Source organism: Phyllobates terribilis, unplaced genomic scaffold (assembly GCF_046119375.1).
Source record: "Phyllobates terribilis strain yellow unplaced genomic scaffold, ASM4611937v1 Scaffold_7__3_contigs__length_470593459, whole genome shotgun sequence".
NCBI classification, from domain to species: Eukaryota; Metazoa; Chordata; class Amphibia; order Anura; family Dendrobatidae; genus Phyllobates; species Phyllobates terribilis.
In genome coordinates, this window is record NW_027362767.1 from 389,604,671 (window position 1) to 389,629,118 (window position 24,448).

The 24,448-nt window shown below is 48.8% G+C and overlaps 1 protein-coding gene across 4 annotated transcripts in view; it reads right to left on the minus strand.

Annotated features, from left to right (window-relative positions):
• The window catches only part of LOC141154949 (cytochrome P450 2G1-like), a 146,361-nt gene that overhangs the window by 51,095 nt on the left and 70,818 nt on the right, over window positions 1-24,448 (minus strand). For all 4 annotated transcript variants that reach the window (XM_073641524.1, XM_073641527.1, XM_073641526.1 and 1 more), the window contains exon 2: window positions 2,188-2,353. In XM_073641524.1, coding sequence (XP_073497625.1) covers window positions 2,188-2,353 — 166 coding nt within the window. The remainder of the gene's footprint in view (window positions 1-2,187; window positions 2,354-24,448) is intronic.

A 24,448-nucleotide genomic window follows, 5' to 3' on the forward strand; every position in this document is an offset into this window, starting at 1 on the left:
GAATACCTCTACTAACTATAAAGAAGCAAATATCTCCCTGACGCAGCATCTCTTCCTACTCTCCCTGATTCCTGAGTACACTGTGATGAGCATAGCGGCGCCAGGTCTGATATAGACCTGATGACGCTGTACGGCCAGCCAATCACTGTAATGCCACAACCAACATGGCTACGGCATTACAGTATGTGGCAGGCAATCCCTGCATGTTCACTGACTCTCTAAAGAGCGCCAAACATGCAGGGAGGGGACCCGAATTCAACTGACAGTGGAATGGAATGGCTGTCAGACATATAGAGATGATGATTTTTAGAAAACTGTGCAGTGGTCTCCTAATTTTTGCTAGAGCTGTATTGGCAAAAGTATTGGCACCCCTGCAATTCTGTCAGATAATACTCAGTTTCTTCCTGAAAATGATTGCAATCACAAATTCTTTGGTCTTATTATCTTCATTTAATTAGCTTGCAAGGAAAAAACACAAAAGAGAATGAAGCAAAAATCAAATCATTGATCATTTCACACAAAACTTCAAAAATGGGCCAGACAAAAGTATTGGCACCCTCAGCCTAATACTTGACTGCACAACCTTTAGCCAAAATAACTGCGAACAACCACTTCCGGTAACCATCAATGAGTTTCTTACAATGCTCTGCTGGAATTGTAGACCATTCTTCTTTGGCAAACTGCTCCAGGTCCCTGATATTTGAAGGGTGTCTTCTCCAAACTGCTATTTTGAGATCTCTCCACATGTGTTCTATGGGATTCAGGTCTGGACTCATTGCTGGCCACCTTAGAAGTCTCCAGTGCTTTCTCTCAAACCATTTTATAGTGCTTTTGGAAGTGTGTTTTGGGTCATTGTCCTGCTGGAAGACCCATGACCTCGGAGGGAGACCCAGCTTTCTCACACTGGGCCCTACATTATGCTGCAAAATGTATTGGTAGTCTTCAGACTTCATAATGCCATGCACACGGTCAAGCAGTCCAGTGCCAGAGGCAGCAAAGCAACCCCAAAACATCAGGGAACCTCCGCCATGTTTGACTGTAGGGACCGTGTTCTTTTCTTTGAATGCCTCTTTTTTTTTCCTCTACACTCTATGTTGATGCTTTTTCCCAAAAAGCTCTACTTTTGTCTCATCTGACCAGAGAACATTCTTCCAAAACGTTTTAGGCTTTCTCAGGTAAATTTTGGCAAACTCCAGCCTAGCTTTTTTATGTCTCGGGGTAAGAAGTGGGGTCTTCCTGGGTATCCTACCATACAGTCCATATTCATTCAGACGCCGACGAATAGTATGGGTTGACACCGTTGTACCCTCGGACTGCAGGGCAGCTTGAACTTGTTTGGATGTTAGTCAAGGTTCTTTATTCACCATCCGCACAATCTTGCGTTGAAATCTCTTGTCAATTTTTATTTTCCGTCCACATCTAGGGAGGTTAGCCACAGTGCCATGGGCTTTAAACTTCTTGATGACACTGCTCACGGAAGACACAGGAACATTCAGGTCTTTGGAGATAGACTTGTAGCCTTGAGATTGCTCATGCTTCCTCACAATTTGGTTTCTCAAGTCCTCAGACAGTTCTTTGGTCTTTCTTTTCTCCATGCTCAATGTGGTACACACAAGGACACAGGACAGAGGTTGAGTCAACTTTAATCAATGTTAACTGGCTGCAAGTGTGATTTAATTATTGCTAACACCTGTTAGGTGCCACAGGTAAGTTACAGGTGCTGTTAATTACACGCATTAGAGAAGCATCACATGATTTTTCAAACAGTGCCAATACTTTTGTCCACCCCCTTTTTTAGGTTTGGTATGGAATTGTATCCAATTTGGCTTTAGGACAATTCTTTTTGTGTTTTTTCATTGAAGACAAATTAAATGAAGATAATAATACCAAAGAATTTGTGATTGCAATCATTTTCAGGAAGAAATTGAGTATTATCTGACCGAAATGCAGGGGTGCCAATACTTTTGGCCACCACTGTAAGTGGAGGTACTTCCAAATTGGCTGTGGAATGATACGTTTCTTCTCCTTTCTTGCTAAGCAGACGAAAGGGGGGTACCCTACGTTAAATGGGATCAGGTTTATGTGGCAAGTTTGATACACATTGTAATTAAGTCTCATGTTCCTCTATTATGAAGCAGTTTTAATTATACAATGATTTTAAAAACAAAATCTATTCTTGCTCCTTACCGTGTCCTCCAGAAGTTATCCTGTCCATCAGTGGCATGTGTCCCCTAGCGCCAAAATCCTCTGCATTGTCTATGAGAGCCTCCTTCACTGCATCAGGACTGCACAGCACCACAACAGGATCCATTCCCATGTGGAGCGTATAGACCGGTCCATACTTCTCACTCAGCTAGTAAAGGAGACATTTAAAACTGGTCAACACAATTTGGTCATTATACTGTTCCATGGACCAAGTATCAAACATATCTGAATTATATAATACATTATTAAAACTATGTAACTAAAGTTAAAGTGACAAGATGAAGATAAGAAATCAGAACCCCCTGTTAACTTCTAAATTTTCTGTTCTTTGCATTATCAATGGGAAAGAGCAATTTCATAGTAAGTGATGTTTGTTACTATTTTTTTTTACATGGTTGCATAGGGTTCTTGGACAATATATCGTAAGTCTTGTGTAGTCCATCTACCCTCCTCAATAATGGAGCCCAAATTTCCTTCTAATCCTCAAACGAACAAAAAATGTTATTGTAACATTACATTTCAGTAGTTTCATGATATCCTAATTCTAAGAGGAAACTCAACAAAATACAGGTGCATCTCACTATATTAGAATATCATCAAAAAGTTAATTTATGTCAGTTCTTCAGTACAAAAAGTGAAACTCATATATTATATAGAGTCATTACACACAGAGTGATCTATTTCAAGTGTTTATTTCTGTTAATGTTGATGATTATGGCTTACAGCCAATGAAAACACAAAAGTCATTATCTCAGGAATTTAAAATAATTAACAAAAAACACCCGCAAAGGCTTCCTAAGCATTTAAAAAGGTCCCTTAGTCTGTTTCAGTAGGCTCCACAATCATGGGGAAGACTGCTGACTTGACACATGTCCAGAAGGAAGTCATTGACACACTCCACAAGGTCCCAGAGTTCCAATTTTCATTTGGAAATCAAGGTCCCAGAGTCTGGAGGAAGAGTGGAGAAGCACACAATCCAAGCTGCTCGAGGTCTAGGGTGAAGTTTCCACAATCAGTGATAGTTTGGGGAGCCATGTCATCTGCTGTTGTAGGTCCACTGTGTTTTATCAAGACCAAAGTCAGCGCAGCCGTGTAGCAGGAAATTTTAGAGCACTTCATGCTTCCCTCTGCGACAAGCTTTTTGGAGATGGAAATTTCATTCTCCAGCAGGACTTGGCACTACACTGTGTTCCAAATTATTATGCAAATAATATTTTTTCTGATTTTCCCAAATTACCTATATGAATTGCAGTCATTGTAATTTTCCAGTCAAATAACTATTAGAGTACAATTGAAAGGTTTTTGTACAAACTGCCTATGATAACAGTATATTTTTAAAAAAATAAAAAACTCAAACTGCACTCAAAATGCATGTTCCAAATTATTATGCACAGCAGAGTTTTCAACCTTTTCATTTTAATAAAGAACAAAAAAATTGTCATTTTTGAAATTATAAGCATTAGCAGGTTATTACAAACTGAAATCAAACAGTTTTCAACTCAAAACTTTATTCTAGGCGATGTTACATTTGCACATAGGACCGCTTGTTCGAAAGGAGCTTCTGAACTCTCTCGTCCATTGAATTTGTCAGGTTTTGGATGGTTTCTGCTTCAATTGTTTTGCATGAGGACAGAATACCCTCCCAGAGCTGTTGCTTAGATGTGAACTGCCTCCCACCATCATAGACACTCCTTTTGATGATGCTCCAGAGGTTCTCAATGGGGTTGAGGTCAGGGGAGCATGGGGGCCACACCATAAGTTTGTCCCCTTTTATGCCCATAGCAGCCAGAGATGCAGATGTGTTATGCGCAGCATGAGACGGTGCATTATCATGCATGAAAATGATCTTGCTGCGGAATGCACGGTTCTTCTTCTTGAACCATGGAAGGAAGTGCTGTTTGAGAAACTCAACATACATTATGGAGTTCATCTTTACCCCTTCAGGGATCCTAAAAGGGCCGACAATCTCTCTCCCCATGATTCCAGGCCAAAACATTACTCCACCTCCTCCTTGTTAGCGCCATAGCCGTGTTTGTATGGGGTATCCATCAACCAGCCATCCTCCACTCCATCCATCTGGACCATCGAGATCATTTCATGCATGATAATGCCCCGTCTCATGCTGCACATAACACATCTGCATCTCTGGCTGCTATGGGCATAAAAGGGGACAAACTTATGGTGTGGCACCCATGCTCCCCTGACCTCAACCCCATTGAGAACCTCTGGAGCATCATCAAAAGGAGTGTCTATGATGGCGGGAGGCAGTTCACATCTAAGCAACAGCTCTGGAGGGTATTCTGTCCTCATGCAAAACAATTGAAGCAGAAACCATCCAAAACCTGACAAATTCAATGAACGAGAGAGTTCAGAAGCTCCTTTCGAACAAGGGGTCCTATGTGCAAATGTAACATCACCTAGAATAAAGTTTTGAGTTGAAAACTGTTTGATTTCAGTTTGTAATAACCTGCTAATGCTTATAATTTCAAAAATTACCATTTTTTTGTTCTTTATTAAAATGAAAAGGCTGAAAACTATGCTGTGCATAATAATTTGGAACATGCATTTTGAGTGCAGTTTGAGTTTTTATTTTTTTTTAAAAATTACTGTTATCATAGGCAGTTTGTACAAAAACCTTTCAATTGTACTCTAATAGTTATTTGACTGGAAAATTACAATGACTGCAATTCATATAGGTAATTTGGGAAAATCTGAGAAAATATTATATGCATAATAATTTGGAACACAGTGTAGTGTTGGGCAAGCACTAAAATGCTTCGGTGCTTATTGCTCGGGTCAAGTACATTGGAATACTTGGGTGCTTGACCCGAGCAACGAGCCCAATGTAAGTCTATGGGAAACTTTATTTTTTTTAAGGCGGCTCCCACCGGCGGTCTGCAGAGGGCCTAAAAATTACCCAAATCGATGGGAACAGTGCTAGAATGGCATGGGAACAGCATGGGGAAGACCCCTGGAAGAATTTATGACTCCCAGGTCACTGCTGTCAACAATGTTGCCCGAGGTATTACACCTAGTGATGAGCGAGTATACTCGTTACTATTCGGTACTCGCCGAATAGTACGGTGCTCGTGCTACTCGTTACTCCCCGAGTTTCCTTGTGATTACTCGCTAGGAGTAACGAGTACAATGTAAGTCAATGGGAAATGCGAGTTTGCCAAGTGATTGTCTGCTGGAGCCTATAAAGCGGTCTGGGGACTGAGATAGAGGCTGAAATGGGTGCATGATTGCTTAAAAGTCGGTGGTAAAAAGCCGCCGGCTTTTAAACAATCACTCAGCCCCATACTTGCTTCCCAGCAGCCTACCATCCTGATCCTCTGCTCCCCCCGCCGCCACCCATCCCGATCCTAAGTTAGGACCGGGCGGGGAGCGAAGCACCAGGGAGCGGACAGTGCAGCACCAGTGAGCGGGGAGCGAAGGACACGGGCGGGGAAGCCCGCAGTGAAAAGACTTCACTGCGGGCTTTCCCGTTCGGTGCTGCACTCCCCGCTTCCTGATGTACGCTCCCCACTCCCTGGTGCTTCGCTCCCTGCCCAGTTCTAACTTAGGATCAGGATGGGAGGCGGCGGGGGAGCGTACATCAGGGAGCGGGGAGCGCAGCACCGAACGGGAAAGCAGGTGGTGAAGTCTTTTCACTGCCGGCTTTCCCGCCGGTTATTTCAAATGAACAGCTGATCCATCCAGTTGTCCGTGCCCCAGATCTATGAAAGGAAGCAGAAATACCAAGCTTCGCACCCATAAGCACAAATACTTAACGCGCACATTGCCAAGTTGCTAGCCATGGAGATGTTGCCATTTAGGCTTGTGGGGACACAGTCTTTCCGCAATCTGTTGGCTGTGGCTGCCCCACGATACTCTGTTCCCAGCTGGCACTATTTTTCATGGTGTGCCGTTACACCAGCACGTCTTAAGCAATCTAAAGCGTGCTCTCACCAATGCCGTAACCGGGAAGGTACACCTAGCAAAGGACACCTGGACAAGTAGCTGTGGACAGGGATGATACATCTCTGTCACGGCACACTGGCTCAACCTGGTGGAGAGTGGGACAACTTCTCAAAGTGGACCATAACATAAACTACCCACGCCATGAATAGCGGGCCCAACATCATTCAGGGTGTCTGCCTCATTATATATGTCCAGTCCACACTCTTCCTTCTCCGCTTCCTCATCCAATGCTGAATTACCCTCAACATCACACCCAAGTTGGGAGCTTTGCAGCAGCGCATCAGCAAGGCGACAACACGCTCTGCTAAAGCTGATCTGTTTAGGTCAAACATCGCACACTGCAGCAGAGCTCTGGAAAGGTATAAAGCAACAGATCGATCATTGGCTCTCCCCACTGCAACTCCAACCCGGTTTGGTCGTTAGCGATAATGGGCGTAACCTCGTGGCAGCTTTAAAGCTCGGGAAGCTGGCACATGTGCCATGCATGGCTCAAGTGCTGAACCTAGTGGTGCAGAAATTTCTCAAAACCTACCCGGACTTGACGTACCTACGTGACAAGGTGCGCCGGATTTGCGCCCATTTAAGATATTCATCAATAGCTGTTGCCAGTCTTGCAGTGCTTCAAGTGCAATTTAATTTGCCCAACCACAGACTCATTTGTGACCTGCCCACACACTGGAACTCAACATATCATATGTTAGCAAGGATTAGTGAGCAGCAGAGGGCACTTGCAGAGTACCAGCTTAAACATGCCCGTCAGACTGAGACTCAGCCAAGACACATAACAACTGTCGAGTGGGTGTGGATCGCTGACATTTGTGAGGAGCTTGATAACTTTGAGTACTGCACCAAGCTTGTGAGCGGTGATCAGTCTATTATCAGTGTAACGATCCCTATGCTATGTCTGCTGAAAGAATCGCTGCAGAATCAAAAAATGGAATCTTTGAGTGCTCAGCAGCTGGGGATGGAGCAAGATTTCACACTCGCTGATCCTAGCCAGCCCAGCCAATGTCATCAGCCAACATTGGGGGATGAAGATGATGAGGAAGACGAGGAGGGAGATGACATTTTTCTGTGGTACCGAGGGGAACCCCCATTCTACCGAGGATACTCCCAACCCCAGCTTTATGTCTCTCCAGCATGGGTGGGCAGGTGAGGAGGAGGAGAGTCAGTGTGAGGCCATGATGGGTATTGTTCCTCCTTCTGGGGACACAGAACATTTGAGTCTTTGCAGCTTGGCACACATAGCACAATTCATGTCTAACTGTCTGTCCCAAGACACTTGCATGATCAGCATTTTGAACAACAACCTATACTGGTTTGCCACTTTTCTGGACCCACGGTACAAGGACAAATTTCCTTCGCTACTGTTGCAGTTACCAAGGGGCTTTACAATTGAATACTTCAAGAGGGCTGTTGTCTACAATTTGATGACAAGATCACCATCAGACACCACTGTTAGCAGAGGTACCAGCTTTTTGCAACAGCAGTCATTCATGGGGAGAGACACGCCCAGCATGTCCAAAAGAGGTAGGGGGAAGATGTCCACAAACTGGGCCATCTTCAATAAACCTTCTCCTCAGCAACGGCTTGGTAGTCCGGTAACCATGTCAAGGAGAGAGAAATTGAACAACATGGTCAACAAGTATGTAAGTGACCATACCTTCTTCCTTACTGACGCTTCTGTTCCGTTTAATTACTGGGTGTCCAAGCTTCATAGTTGGACAGAGCTCTCCTTATATGCCTTGGAGGTGCTGGCCTGCCCTGCTGCTAGTGTGATGTCAGAGCGTGTTTTCAGTGCCGCTGGGGCAATCATCACCGATACACGGACATGGCTGACTACAGAGAATGCAGACAGGCTGACTCTGATAAAATTCAACAAGGACTGGATTTCACCACAGTTCTTAAGCCCTTCAGAAGACATGATCCAAAGCTAAAGTCGCACAAAATGTTCTTTTATGCTACAGGTGTTGACTTCCATCCCTTTCCATATAAAAACAGTTTCCTTAATCTTACACAAGTACCTTACTCCTGCTCCTGCCACATGTTCCTCATGGTCAAAACCCTAGAAACACTGTTCCATTAATTTATATTTCCCATTGCAAGCACTTGTGATGGGACCTCCTTACTTCATCAACCATGATATAGCCCCTTGGGCTAATTTTTTGAAGCACCATGCCTATGCCTGCACATTGGGCAGTGGAAGTACTGTACTAGAAGTCCTAGCTTCATGATTGTCTGGCCCATGAGGCCTGCTTCCTTCATCAACCATCAGACAGCCCCTTGGGCTGTTTTGAGGCACCATGCCTATGCCTGCACACTGTGCAGTGGAAGTACTGTGCTAGAAGTCCTAGCTTCATGATTGACTGGCCCATGAGGCCTGCTTCCTTCATCAACCATCAGACAGCCCCTTGGGCTAATTTTTTGAAGCAACATGCCTATGCCTGCACATTGGGCAGTGGAAGAACTGTGCTAGAAGTCCTAGCTTCATGATTGTCTGGCCCATGAGGCCTGCTTCCTTCATCAACCATCAGACAGCCCCTTGGGCTAATTTTTTGAAGCAACACACCTATGCCTGCACATTGTGCAGTGGCAGTGGAACAACAAGGACAGTAGTCCAACTTTTATAATTGTGAAGCCCTACTACTGATGATGATGGGTGGCTTCTTCCTGCGTTAACCATCACACAACCCCTAGTGTAGTTAGCTATCCTTATGCCACTTTCACACTGAGCTGTCAGAAGATCGCCTCGATCATCACTCGCTCCTACGACACTTATGATAGCTCAGTGCGTACATGGCATAAGAGTCACGGTCTGCCAGCAATAAATAACAGTACTTCAAACAGTGTTTGTACACTCGTGAAGCCCCTGACCAGGTGCCCCCATGTTATATACATTTACAACATACATTTTTGAAACATTTACACATTATGGCTGCGCACACACGCGGCCTTTTTTTTTATGTATGCGTATTTTTCTGCACTGTCCACTGAGACAGTGAAGAAAGATATATTGTTGTTAAAAAAAGTTTCCCTGATGTTATTTATTCACTTCTCTATTCGATGTGATGAACAGCAGGCAGGAACGGGCTGGCCCAAACCCCAGCTGCCTATTTGTACCTGGCCGGACACAACAATATAGGGAATCCCTTTTTTTTATTATTTCATGAAATAATTAAAAAAAAAAATATGTGGGGCTTCGCCCTATTTCTGTGTCCAGCCAGGTACTACTAGGCAGCTGGGGCTGGAATCCACAGCGCAGGGTGGCCCAAGCTTTCTGGGCCCCCCCCCACCCCGCTGCGAATTGCAGTCCGCAGCCACCCCAGAAAATGGCGCGTTCATAGAAGCACCATTTTCTGGCTCTGTACTCAACTCATCCAGGGCCCTGGTACGGTGGCTCACTGGGTAATATAGGGGTTAGGGCCAGCTTTGTATTATCCGCTGGCCCTAAGCCCGAAATTCATGGGGTCACGCCAATATTAGACATGACCGCCATGAATTTCTAGTAAAGTATTTAAAAAAAACACAACACAGAAAAAAAATATTTTATTAGAAATAAAACAAAAAAAACACTAAGAGACTCCATCTTTATTAAAAAAATTATCTTCCGTCCGACTCTTCTTCAGCTCAGCTACATCTCTGGTAGAGATTCTCTACCAGAGATGTAGCTGAGCTGTGCGGCAGTGGGAAAGATGATGTGAGTTCATGCAGTTGTGGCGCCCTGCTGCGCATTGGTGCCATAGAACCCAGAAGGGTGCATGGATGGACTTCTCCACAAGAGGCCCTCACACATTCACACACCTCCACCCTACCACCTCAGACCAGCAGAGCCCATTAGGGATATATAAAGGGAGGGTGGAGTTAGGCAGTGAGTGAGAAGTTAGTTAGTTAGAGAGAGGAACACAGCTCAGAGTGAGCAGAGAGCATGCCAATGCTCAGAGAGCGGTGAAGACGCAGCACGCCAGCTGCCGAATAGTGAGGGCCCTGAGTGTGGTCGACGGCGAGGAGGAAAGGAGATTGGAGCTAAGGGGGCAGAGGAGCCTAGTAAGCTCACCCTGTTATACAAACCGGACACTGGGTCCACGCCTACAGGGATTATTTATACCCAGTAGAAACCACCGGAACCCCTGGAGAACTACAGGTCCCAGGTTCACCAAAGGGTGATTGTAGTACCAGGGCTAGGAGTCACGGAGGCCCCTGCCTCCAGGGAGAGTGATCTCCAAAGAGAAGGCCCTACCACCAAGTCAGCAGGTGCAAGGAGAGACAGAAACCAAGCTAGGCCTAGTTCCAGGCAGGCCAGAAGCTTAGAGAGTAAAGCCACGGATCAGGAGGCCCTATACCCGCTCACTGGGGAAAGTCCAAAAGTGTGCCCTTCACCTGGAGTACCCTGGACTGTGCCTACAGCATCACCAGTAAAGGTACCGAAGCAAATCCCCTGTCTCTGTCCGTTACTTCTGCTGCGCCATCGCTCTCCCTGCACCACAATGCCCAGCGCAACCTGCATCGTTTCCACTGACCTGAGGCCTGCTCCACCTGTGGGGAGCCGTTCCATCTCAAGCTGCCCTAACACCTGCTTCAGAGGATGGTCGCAGCGCTGGTGATCCTCACCAGACACCACAGGTGGCGTCACGACAAATCCCCCTATAAATATCCCCTTTTTGCTCTGACCGCCCTGGGTCACAGACCGAGACAGCCACCGTGATCTCCACAAAAAGCAGCCATAAGGCCCGGCTGCTGAGTACCCCACGGCCCTGGGGGCGAGTCAGATTCTCTTGGCGTCATGAACAGGATTGCGTGCCAGTTGACACCGGGTACTGTGTGCCTTAAGAGACTGTGATACTCACTGTGGTGAAGTTTTCCCGCCATTCCTGAGGTTTTCCCTCCATATCTGCCATTTTTCCTGTTGCCGCGCGGGAAGAAGAGGGGCATAACCGCTGGAAGCGCGCGAAGCCCAGGACACGCCCCGCCCCTGACATCAAATCAGGAAGCGTCAGGTCCTGGAAGGAGCCAGAGGACGCCCTGATGTCAGACACGAGCGACGCAAGGTCCAGGAAGAAGACCGTCGCCCGCGGAGCTGCGGCCTACCTGGCAAAAGAAGGTAGGCTCCGGTTCACTAGGGGGGCGCAACCATGGCCGATGACCAGCAAGCCGCTGGAGAGCCGGTTAGCGCTCGTGAGGCCCAACCTGTGCCTGGCGCCGCACAGGATGGAGCAGCCACTCCACCAGCAGGGGTCATAACTCCGTTGATACCTATGGCCCTGCCGTATATCCCTGGAGTAAAGTGGTTCCCCCAGTATAACGGTACGCCAGACACACTGTCCGGATTCAAGAGGAAAATATGCGGCATACTGGAGTATTCTATGACTGGCAAGCAGAGAGCCGCTGCAGTGTCAGGACAATTGACTGGTGCTACTGAGCGAGAAGTTGAAACCTGGCCAGCCGCAGACCAAGAATCAGTATCCATCATCTTTAAAAGATTGCAAACAGCGTTTGAAAACCGCACTGAGACAGATCTCCGGATGAGGTTCTACCAGTGTGTCCAGAAACCCGAGGACAGTATCCGGGACTATGCTTGGCGCTTACAGGAGGCCCTGCGGGCCCTGAAACAGGTTAGTCCAGCCAGTATCCATGAGGAAGATAAAATGCTGACGGAACAATTCATCCGGGGGTTAAAGTCCCAGGAAGAGAGCAGAACTGTAAGGTGGTGGGCCTTAGACCATCCAAATGCCACCTTTGACACCCTTAAGGACATGGCTATAAAGGGCCTGCAGCCCCTGGAAACAACAGACACTGCTATCCAGTGTTACTAGGGTGGGGCCACCCCAGTGCCTTCAGCACCCACTGCTCCTCAATTGACGGCTGAAACAAGGATGCAAACAGTGCCCTCTAGTGAGCTGGACAGCTTATGCTCTGAAGTGCGCCAGTGAAGTAAAACCCTGGCCACTGTCATGAGTACCCTGCAGCTACAGACGGAGCCTGAGCCAGAAGGAAGGATCCTGCTAGCCGATAGCCCTGAGGATGTCCCCTGGATGAGAAGAAGGAGGACAACGCCACCCCGGAGGAGGACAACGCCACCCCGTGGGAGGACCAACGACCAATGGCGCCCTCCAGAAGACTTCATCTGCTACCGCTGCCATAAAGCAGGCCACACCATGCGGACCTGCCCTTTAAAAAAGGAAACCTTGGGGCCGATGGCCGACACCCAGGAGTAGACCAACCAGGCCCATCAAACTGGTACTGCCGGTTCGTGGGAGGAAGACCTTTCCTGTCCATTGTGCTGGACGGCATCGTGACACCTGCCCTGCTGGACACAGGATCTCAGGTAACCATCATGCCTGAAGTCCTCTACAAAAGGTTCTGGTCCATAGACAAACTTCACCCGCCAGATCCAAACCTTTATGTGTATGCCTCGAATGGCCTCCCCCTTAACCTCTTTGGGGTTAAAGATGTGGCAGTAAAGGTGGGAAGAGTGGAACTGAAGGACCAGGGACTAATTGAAGTAGAGACTAATCCTGATGATATAGACTTGTATATGGTACTTGGCACAAATACTGTTAGTAACTGTTTGGGAGAAGTGTTGTTCTTGCTCTAACAGATGGCTGACACCGCCAGACCAGGGCAGAGGAGGGTGCTCCAGAAAGAGATCTGAGCCCTTATGTACCAGCAACAGGTAAAGCTATCAGGTGGTGAAATTGGTAATGTACGGGTGACAGACCCGATACCCATTGTGATCCCCCCAATGAGTGAGATGCTGATTTGGTGTAGAGCAGCAATAGGTCTCAAAGGACGGAGCTACTAGGCGGTAGTAGAGCCCCTTAGCTCGGAGCACAGACCTACACTCTTGACTGCCAGAGCGGTAGTGGATGTACGCAATGGGAGGGTGCCCGTACGCCTCCTAAACTATGGGGAGGACGAGGTTAGATTACCACACTACGCCACTTTTGCCAAACTGTACACAGTAGATTACAACTCCATACACATGACGGAGTCCTTAACCTCACCAGAAGAAGTGGAGGATAATGACCCGGGAACCCAGGTGGAGGATTGGTGTCAACAGCTCCATGTTGGGACAGACACCACTCCTGCCCATCAGAAACAGGGTGTACATCTGGTGGTTCAGGAATACGAGCAGGTATTCAGTAAACACCCACTTGACTTTGGGAGGATTAAAGGGGTACAACACCATATACTCACAGGTGACCATCCACCCATCAAAGAGAGTTACAGGCTCATACCACCAGCACACTACCAGAAGGTGAAGGAGATGTTGCACGACATGAAGAAGGCAGGGGTAGTAAGGGATAGCTGTAGTCCCTGGGCAGCTCCCCTGGTCCTAGTCAGGAAAAAGGACGGAAGCATGAGAATGTGAGTAGATTACAGACAGGTAAATCGCATAACACACAAAGATGCATACCCTTTGCCCCGTATAGAGGAATCCCTGGCTGCATTAAAGTCTGCAAATTACTTCTCCACCCTTGACCTCACTAGTGGGTACTGGCAAGTAGCTGTTGCTGAGTAGGATCGGGAGAAGACGGCCTTTACTACCCCGATGGGACTCTGCGAGTTCAACAGTATGCCATTTGGACTCTGCAACTCCCCCGGAACGTTCTGACTAGCCCAGGGGAATAGGGGGAGACTCGGTACCCGGGCCTTTTGCCTGACCTTGGGGATGTCGCGGTGGTCGGCTCCCGGGCCCATACCCTGGGGTCAGCTTTTAAAAGGGTGGTTTGTTAATTATATGAAAGTTCGTGACGCCACCTGTGGTTTCTGGTGAGAATCACCAGCGCTGCGGCAGTCTGCTGAGGCCGGTGATAATGCAGCTCGATGGTATAGCTCCCCACAGGTGGCCTCAGGGCAGTATATGGAGAGGGGGGATGAAGGACAGGCGAGACCCAGCCGGGTCAGAGCAAGAACAGGGACAGACATGACAGTCACTTCAGTACCTTTTACTGGTGGTAATTCAGGCACATCCCGGAGCACTGTAGGGTGAAGGGTGCATAACAGGATCCTCCCCAATGAGCAGGTGTAGGGCCTCCTGTTTCTTTCCTCTGTGTAGTAAGTTTCTGACCTGCCTGAAGCTAAGCCTAACTTTGTCTCTGTCCTGCACCGGCTGACGTTGTGGTAGGGCCTTCTCTTGGAGTGTACTGGCTCTGTTACGTATCAGCTCTCTGGTGATCTTGGGACCTGTAGTTCTCCAGGGATTCCGGTTATGCCTTACTGGGTGGTAGAGATCCCGGTAAGCTCGGACCCGGTGTATGGTATATCTTTCGAGGTGAGCTGGGTAAGCTCCTCTGCCCCCACTGCTACTCACTTTCCACTCGCCTTCGGCTGTGCTCGGGACGTCACTAGGCTATTCACACTAACGGCAGCTTGCCGCTCTTCACCGCTCTTACAGGCGTCGGCACGCCTTGGGCTCTCTTACTTGAGCTCCTGAGTCTAGACTGGGCTTCAGGACCGCTGGAGGCCTAGCTTGCCTTCACAGCTACCCGCGTGCTTCTCCACACACACAGCTCTTCACTCACTGTGCACTCCAGACTGACTGCTTAGACTCCAGACTCTAGACTGAACTGCCTAGCTCCACCTTCCCTGTTTATATTCCTAACGGGCTTCCTCTGGTGGTCTGAGGTGGAAGGTGGAGGTGTGTGAATGCTTATGGGGGCCTCTTGTGGAGGATTCCATTAATGCATCCCTCTAGGATCTGTGGTACCAAGCACAGCTGGGCGCCACAGTTCCAGAGATTGATGGAGTGCTGCCTGGGACACCGCAACTTCGACACTGTACTGCTATACCTGGATGATGTGATAGTGTACTCCAAAACGTATAAGGACCATTTGAAGCACCTGGCAGAGGTATTTCAGTGACTGTCCCGGTATGGGATGAAGCTGAAGCCCTCCAAGTGCCACCTGCTCAAGCGGAAGGTACAGTACCTGGGGAATATCGTCAGTCCAGAAGGAGTAGCACCGGAACCGGAGAAGGTCACTGCCATCCAGAAATGGCCGGAGCCGAAGAGCCTCAAGGAGGTATGTCAGTTCCTGGGACTAGTCGGGTATTACCGGAGGTTTGTGAAGGACAATACGAAGAAAGCGGCGCCTTTGCAAGATCTCATGGTAGGACAGTCCAGGAGAGGCAGAAACCCACCATTCCAGTGGGGTAAGGAGCAAGCTGAATCCTTTGAGGTGATGAAGGGGATGCTGACCGGTGAAGAGATCCTAGCCTACCCTGATTACAGCCAACCTTTCCTGCTGTACACTGATGCCAGCAACAAGGGATTAGGAGCTGTGTTAAGTCAGAAGCAGAATGGCCGAGAGAAGGTGATTGCCTATGCAAGCAGGAAGCTCCGCCCGACTGAGAGGAACCCAGAGAACTATAGCAGCTTCAAGTTGGAGTTCCTGGCCCTGGTCTGGGCCATCACCGAGCAGTTCAAGCACTACCTAGCCTCCAGTAAGTTCACTGCCTACACTGATAATAACCCCCTGACTCATCTAGAAACAGCGAAGTTAAGAGCCATGGAACAACGATGGATGGCTCGGCTGTCAAACTACCAGTTTACCATTAAGTACCGGGCAGGCCGCAAGAATGCCAACGCCGATGCCCTGTCCAGGATGCCTCACCATTCGGACACTGAAGAAGAAGTGGATGACCTGGAGGAGATTGAGCTACCTGCCTTCCACCGTAATGGAGTGGTCCACGAGCAATGAGCCTCCAGGAGGGATCGCGGTAAGACGTTAAACCCTTTGCCTCACCACAGCTGGAAGGAGACCCAGGACAGCGACCCGCTTGTCAGCCGTATCAAAGAACTGATAACCCAGGAAGGTTCCTCCCTGGAGAAGGACGCGTCTCCACAAGCCAAGCAACTGTGGAATGAGAGAAGCTGGCTGTTCATCTATAGGGAGAAGCTGTGCCAAAGGTACGTCAACCCGAGGACCCATGAGATGGTATGGCAGATCGTAGTGCCCAGGACGGACATCCGAATGGTGTTGGAGGCACTTTGGCTGGAAGAAGCTAGAAACCCTGCTGAAAGGTCGGTTTTATTGGATTGGAATGCGCAGTTCCATAGAGAGATGGTGCTGGGATTGTGGACCCTGTAGCCGCAGGAGAAAAGACTACAGCAGCCAGAAGGCACCCCTGCAACCCATCAAGACAACTCGACCCTTGGAGATCGTGGCCCTGGATCATGTCAAGCTGTCACCCAGCAGGTCAGGATATTCCTATGCCCTGACCATGGTGGATCACTACTCCCGGTTCCTGGTGGTCGCCCCCGTCAAGGATCTGACGGCAGAAACTGCAGCGAAGACGTTTCAGGAATACTTCTGCAGGCCCCATGGATACCCGGAGCAGGTGCTGACAGATCAAGGCCCTGCCTTCGAAGCTGAATTGTTCAAGGAGTTCTGCCATCTGTACGGGTGTAAGAAGATTCGGACTACACCGTACCACCCCCAAACCAATGGGTTATGTGAAAAGATGAATAACATCGTCATCGACCTGTTGAAGACCTTACCGCTAGAAGAAAGAAACCAGTGGCCCGACAAGCTACCTGACCTGGTAGATTTGTACAACCACATACCTGTGAGTTCCACCAATTGTACTCCAGCATATCTCATGCGAGCAAGACCCGGAAAGTAGCCCATGGTCCAGGAGCTTGGTGTAGTAGAACCCGAAGCAGATATGTCCACTGAGGACTGGGGTACGACTTGACAGGAGCAGTACAGGAGAGTACAGGTCTGTGTCGAAGACAGTCTGAATAGGGTAAGAGACAAGCAGGAAGCACAGTACAACAAGAGTGCACCGGCAGAACCCTTCACACCTGGAGAAGTTGTGCTAAAGAGAAAAAGAAGAAACCACAAATTTGATGACCAGTGGGAGAGGGAACCCTACACTGTGTTAAATTCAAGATTTGATAACAGGAAGACCTGTTTAATTACCAAGCACGGAGGAAGAACAACTGCAACGGTATCTAGAGACCATCTGAAGCTAAGTCCAGGTCTGCTAAAGCCCAAGGAAGAAGTGCCTCTCATCGTACTGTAGGAGCCTAAAGAAGCAGTGATACATACTGAATTAGGAGATTTCCCGGTAGATTGGCCCCAACTAGGAGGAGCAGTGATAATACCTTTGATCCACTTTTACCAACAGCCAGAAGATCCTCCACAGCAAGTAGAACCTGTAAGTGCCCCAGAAACGCCTGCTCAAGAAGAATCCCCAGAAGAAGGATCCCCGGCTGGAGCCGAGCAAGAAGGCCTAGCCAATGGTATACGTGCCAGTCCCATAGAGAGGTTAAGGCAGTTTTACAATCTACCCACACATAGAACTGACAGGGTAGCAGACGGTGCAGACACAGATACCATCCACACTCCCGTACTACGCAGATCAACACGTAGCACCAAAGGCCAGGCCCCTGTCAGGTTCAGTGAATAAGTAGAAATACCTGCAGTGTTAATTTTTACCCCGTGGGGTATGTCCCTGTGCTATTTATGTATTTATTTATTGGTTTCTGCTTATGGTGGACAATTTATATGAACATTAGTTACCCATAAGGTTATATATATAAAGGACTCAGTGGCTGAGGACTGTGAGCAGCCCATAAACTCTTATGTATGTAGTTGCACTCCCTGGAGTGCCCCTTAGTTGACCACGGAACAAAAACCCGTTTGGCGTGGCCGAAGACGTGGTCCAGCACCTGGATCACCTATGCCCTGTAGCCACGCCCAGGGCCTACATTGAGGGTTTTCAGGCGGGTCCCTCATGTGCCTCATGTTCTTTCACCGGTGAGATGGACACCATTAACTTGTAAGACTCTAAGTACGCACTATATTTGTATATATTTATTATGTTTTTACACCTGTAACGATCAAGAGATGTGCCTCCCATAAAGGGAAGAGTTATTGTTTAACCTGTTTTGAAAAATGCTTCAGTCCAGGAGTACTGAGTTTTACTAGGGGGGAATGTGGCGCCCTGCTGCGCATTGGTGCCACAGAACCCAGAAGGGAGCAAGGATGGACTTCTCCACAAGAGGCCCTCACAAATTCACACACCTCCACCCAACCACCTCAGACCAGCAGAGGGAGCCCATTAGGGATATATAAAGGGAGGGTGGAGTTAGGCAGTGAGTGAGAAGTTAGTTAGTGAGAGGAACACAGCTTAGAGTGAGCACAGAGCGTGCCAATGCTCAGAGAGCGGTGAAGGCGCAGCACTCCAGCTGCTGAGTAGTGAGGGCCCCGAGTGTGGTCGACGGCGAGGAGGAAAGGAGAGTGGGGCTAACGGGGCAGAGGAGCCTAGTAAGCTCACCCCGTTATACAAACCGGACACTGGGTCCGCGCCTACAGGGACTATTTATACCCAGTAGAAACCACCGGAACCCCTGGAGAACTACAGGTCCCAGGTTCACCAAAGGATGATTGTAGTACCAGGGCTAGGAGTCACGGAGGCCCCAGCGTCCAGGGAGAGTGATCTCCAAAGAGAAGGCCCTACCATCCAAGTCAGCAGGTGCAAGGAGAGACAGAAACCAAGCTAGGCCTAGTTCCAGGCAGGCCAGAAGCTTAGAGAGTAAAGCCACGGATCAGGAGGCCCTATACCCGCTCACTGGGGAGAGTCCAAAAGTGTGCCCTTCACCTGGAGTACCCTGGACCGTGCCTACAGCATCACTGGTAAAGGTACTGAAGCAAATCCCCTGTCTCTGTCCGTTACTTCTGCTGCGCCATCGCTCCCCCTGCACCACAATGCCCAGCGCAACCTGCATCATTTCCACTGCCCTGAGGCCTGCTCCACCTGTGGGGAGCTGTTCCATCCCAAGCTGCCCTAACACCTGCCTCAGAGGACTGTCGCAGCGCTTGTGATCCTCACCAGACTCCACAGGTGGCGTCACAACAAATCCCCCTATAAATATCCCCTTTTTGCTCTGACAGCCCAGGGTCACGGACCGGGCCAGCCACCGTGATCTCCCCAAAAAGCAGCCATAAGGCCCAGCTGCCGAGTAGCCCATGGCCTTGGCGGCAAGTCACAGTCAAGCATGAACTCACATGAACCCTCTGAGGGCACCGCGGCTACTTCAAATGAACAGCTGATCAGCATCAGCTGATACCTCAGCTGTTCATTTGAAATAACCGGCGGGAAATCCGGGAGTGAATAGACTTCACCGCCGGCTTTCCCGTTCGGTGTTGCGCTCACCGCTCCCTGACGTACGCTCCCCGCTCCCCCGCCGCCTCCCACCCCGATCCTAAGTTAGGACCGGGCTGGGAGCGAAGCACCAGGGAGCGGGGAGTGCAGCACCGAAAGGGAAAGCCGGCGGTGAAGTCTTTTCACTGCCGGCTTCCCCGCCCGGGTCACTCGCTCCCCACTCCCTGGTGCTGCGCTCCCCGCCCGGTCCTAATTTAGGATCGGGATGGGAGGCAGCGGGGGAGCGGAGTATCGGGATGGGAGGCTGAGGGAAGCGAGTATGGGGCTGAGTGATTGTTTAAAAGCCGGCGGCTTTTTACTGCCTGCTTTTAAACAATCATGCACCCATTTCAGCCTTTTCCTCAGCCCCCAGACCGCTTTATAGGCTCCAGCAGACAATTACTCGGCTTACTCGCTTTTCCCATTGACTTACATTGGACTCGCTACTCGTAACGAGTACCTGAGTATTGGGACCTACTCGTTACGAGTATTGCGAGTCCGATTATTTCACTACTCGCTCATCCCTAATTACACCACTTTTACGGACTCACAATTAAATATACAGAAACAAAATTAAAATGAATTTTCCTGGGAAATATGTTAAGTAACATCCTTTCCAGGGTAATGGCTTGTATATAAGGCAAAATAAATACAGTAACCAAAAGCAAAAATACTCCTCCACACCATAGGCTATGTTCACATGTAGCGTTTTTGATGCGTTTTTGCACTTTTGTATTGCTTTCAACTGTGACAAATGCATTTACGTGGAAGTGTCATTTTAACATTTTACAACCTCATCTGGCCACGTGGTATGTGAGACATGATCAGGCACATCCTGTTTCATTCATGAAGCAGGGACTCTGAAAGTCACAAAGAATATTTTTATAGGGCCATCAGGCGGCCTTTAATATTCTTAAAGGGCCAGCAGTCGGCCCTCACTTTTCTTAGAGAGCTATCAGCCGGCTATGCTTTGTTGTTCCCATTCCTAAAGAGTGGGCCTCCTATAATGTTATTTTGTATGCAGTGAGTGGCAGGGCTGCCCAAAATTTGAACGCACTCCAAATCCCTTTGAAAATTTGGACACACCCCAATACCACTTTGAAGAGACTTAGAGGAGGGCCTCCTGAAAACAATGTTCCCATTATTAGGAAGTGGGTCTCCCATTGTGTTTGCCTATGCATTGAATGAAAGGGTTGCCAAAAATTTAGAGGCACTACAATGCCCCTTTGGAAGAGACGTGGAGGTCAGAGGGCCTCCTGAAAACAATGTTCCCATCATTAGGAAGTGGGTCTCCCATTGTGTTTGCGTATGCAGTGAATGCAAGGGTTGTCAAAAATTTGGAGGCACTCCAATGACCCTTGGAAGAGATGTGGAGGTCAGAGGGCCTCCTGAAAACAATGTTCCCATTATTAGGAAGTGGGCCTTCCATTGTGTTTTCATATGCAGTGAATGCAAGGGTTGCCAAAAATTGGGAGGCACTCCAATGCCCCTTGGAAGAGACGTAGAGGGCCTCATGAAAAAATGTTCCCACTATTAGGAAGTGAATCTCCCATAGTGTTGGCCTATGCAGTGAATGCAAGGGCTGCCAAAAATTGGGAGGGGCTCCAATGCCCCTTGGAAGAGACGTAGATGGCCTAATGAAAAAATGTTCCCATTATTAGGAAGTGGGTCTCCCATAGTGTTAGCCTATGCAGTGAATGCAAGGGCTGCCAAAAATTGGGAGGCACTCCAATGCCCCTTGGAAGAGATGTGGAGGAGGGCCTCATAAAAAAATGTTCCCATTAGAAAGGAGCGGGTCTCCTATACTTGTAATGGCCATGCACTAAGTGTATGGGCTGACAAACATTTACCCCTGGGGGGTATACATGAACATACTGTATAAATGTTTTTTTTATGGGCATCATAAACACCCTTTAAAAAAATTATGTGGGTGTTGCATCACGGACCACGGTCACCCTGATGATATTGTGGTGGAGGATGAGTATGAGGAGAAGGAGGAGGACAAGAGCAAATAGCCAAAATCAGGAAGCGTTCACCCATGTGTGGGTGTGAAAAGGTGCATGGGGATACACCTCCCCAAAAAAAACACTGGATTTGAGTTTATGTTACGCTGCTATCATTCGGTGGTGTTGAGAAGTCTAGCCCAATCCAGCCCTTGTCCATTTTTATAAGAGTCAGCCAGTCAGCATTTTCAGTTGACAGGCAGATGCGCTTATCAGTTATAATTCCACCAGCAGCACTAAAAACCGGCTCTGATAAAACGCTAGCGGCAGGGCAGGGCAGGACCTCCAAGGCATAGAGAGCCAGTTCATTCCACGTATCCAGCTTGGATACCCAATAATAATAAGGCACAGAGAAATCACGGAGGACGTTGGTACGATCGGCAATGTACTCCCACAGCATCTTCCCAAACTTTTCACTCCTTGTGAGAGTACCCCGCGCCTCGTGGCCTGTGCAATGGGAGGGGCTGAGAAAATTCTCCCAGAACTTTGACAGTCTTCCCCTGCCTCTGCTAGATTGGAGTTGTGTCTCTTTCGCCTGTTTTCCTTGGTTGTCCAATGAACTGTGACCTCTGCCGCCAGCATTTTCAGATGGGAACCTTTTTAATAGTTCCTCAACAAGTGCCTTCTGGTACTGCCTCATTTTTGTAGACACCTCCACCTCAGGAATAAGAGATAGAAGGTTCTCCTTGTAGCGTGGGTCTAGAAGTGTCTTTAATCAGTAATGACGGTCCCCCAAAATTTTGAGAACGCGAGGGTCATGGGAATGACAGGGTAACATAAACTCAGCCATGCTTGCCAGACTTCAAACAGGCAAGACTTCTGTGCCCTCACCAACAGGACGACTGACCCATGCTCTCCTCCTCCTCCTCTCTGTCCTCAGGCCATCCACGCTAAACAGACGGAATGACAGTTGTGCAGGTAGTACCGTTTATAGTGCAGGAAACTAGCTCCGGTTCTTCCTCCTCCTTCTCTTCCTCATTGTCACCCAATCCACCTTGGGATTTGATTAGGCTTGGCTGTGTGTAATCACCCTGCATGGTTCCTTGCTCCATCTCATCGTGCTCCACTTGCAATGCAACCTCTTTGATTGTGAGCAGAGAGCGTTTCAGAAGACAGAGAAGCGGGATGGGGATGCTAATTACAGCGTCATCGCCACTCACCATCTTGGTGGAGTCCTCAAAGTTTTGGAGGATGCTACATATGTCTGACATCCATGTCCACTCCTGAGGTCTTATGTGTGGAGTCTGAACTGAATACCGACGGCCTTGTTGATGCTGGTACTCAACAACTGCCCTCTTCTGCTCACAAATCCTTCCCAACATCTGCAGTGTAGAGTTCCAACACGTGGGGACATCACACACCACTCTGTGAGCCGGAAGCTTCAAATGCTGCTGAAACACGGCAGGGGGTCGGAAGCTGTAGGTGACTTTCTAAAATGGGCACATAGGTGGCGTTTTTTAACAAGCAGATCCGGCAGCTCCGGGAAGGATTTGAGAGACCGCTGAACCACGAGGTTAAGCACATGGGCCAGGCATGGTACATGTGTGTGAGCTCGCCTCGCCTCAGAGCCGCCACCAGGTTCCTGTTATTGAGAAGCTCTGGAGAGGAACAAAAGCGCACACAAAATAGAGCAATACCGTCTGGCAAGTACTAGGTATAATCAATGGTAGCACTCACCTAAAGGTGTGCAAGAACAACACCTACAAATGCATCAAAACATCAAAAGTCGCTGCTGCTGCCCCGTGGCTAGAGGAAATGGTTCTTCCAGATGTAATGGCAAAAATTGGAAGATGGTACATTTAGGCGGGCTGCACTGCGGGAATGAAGAGGCTTGGGATTCCAAGATGGTTTTTATTAATACCAAAGGGTTTCTGTGCCGGACCGCCGCCTTTCTTAATGTATAGAAACCAAATGACTTGGTTTTTATACCTTGAGAAACGCGTTGGTATTAATAAAAACCGTCTTGGAATCCAAAGCCTCTTCATTCCCGCAGCGCAGCCCGCCTAAAAGTACCAGCTTCCAGGTTCCTGTTATTGTCACACACAACCATGCCTGGCTGTAGGTTTAGCGGTGTGAGCCACAGCTCTGCCTGCTCTTGCAGAGCTGTCCACAACTCTTCAGCATTGTGTGTCTTGTCACATAAGCACATTAGCTTCAGCCTGTTGCCGCTTGGCCGAGGCAGTGCTGCAGTGCTTCCAGCTTCTGACTGATGTGGTCATTTCGGAAATGGAGGCTGAAGAGGAGGAGTAGGCTGAGGAGGATGAGGTGCAGGAGCTGTTGACTGTGGGGGCAACCCTGATTGACGTAGGGCCTGCAATCATTTTCGCCTGCCCCATGGACAGGGGTTTGGCTTGCATGCACAACAGCAGAAGAAGCAATGGTGCCACCCACAGACACTGTTCCTGGACCCTGAGGGTCGGCCCACAAAGTCGGGTGCTTTGTTGCCATGTGCCTGATCATGCTGGTGGTTGTCAGGCTGGTAGTTTTGCCACGCCTGCTGATGCTGACCTGGCAGGTGGTGAAAATGGCCTTTTTGGAGTTACCGGCAGTCTTTAAAAAACAACCAGACTCGGGAACACCTAACAGTTGTACTTGCAACTACCTTCGTGTTGATGTTACGGGGAATGGTTGTCTGCCTTCTGTCTGCAGCCACCACACTGCTTCTTCCTGCCTGTTGGGGTGTTCTGCCTCCCTCCCCCTGTGTGCTGCTGTCCTCGCTCTGCATGTTCTCCTGCCAGGTTGGGTCAGTAACTATATTATCCACCACCTCATCTTCCACTTCCGCACCCTGGTCCTCTCCTCCAGACTTTCAGGCAATTGTGTCTCATCATCGTCCACCTCTTGTGACACTTTCCCACCGTCGCCTTCATGTGACTGTGGCTGCTCAAATATTTGGGCATTGCTACATGCAATCTCCTCTTGCCCCGTTTCAAGTGGACCAGGCGAGAGGCCTGAATCTATAAATGAAAAAGTGAACAGCTCTTTGAAGTGTCCAAGTGTGGGATCAGTTGTCTCTGGGCACTCGGCATGGTGGGAGGAAGGAGGATCAGGGTGGGGAATATGCAATCCAGCCCTCCATGTGCTCACCAGAGGTAGCCTGACTGCCATTAGGTACTGAGATGAGATCC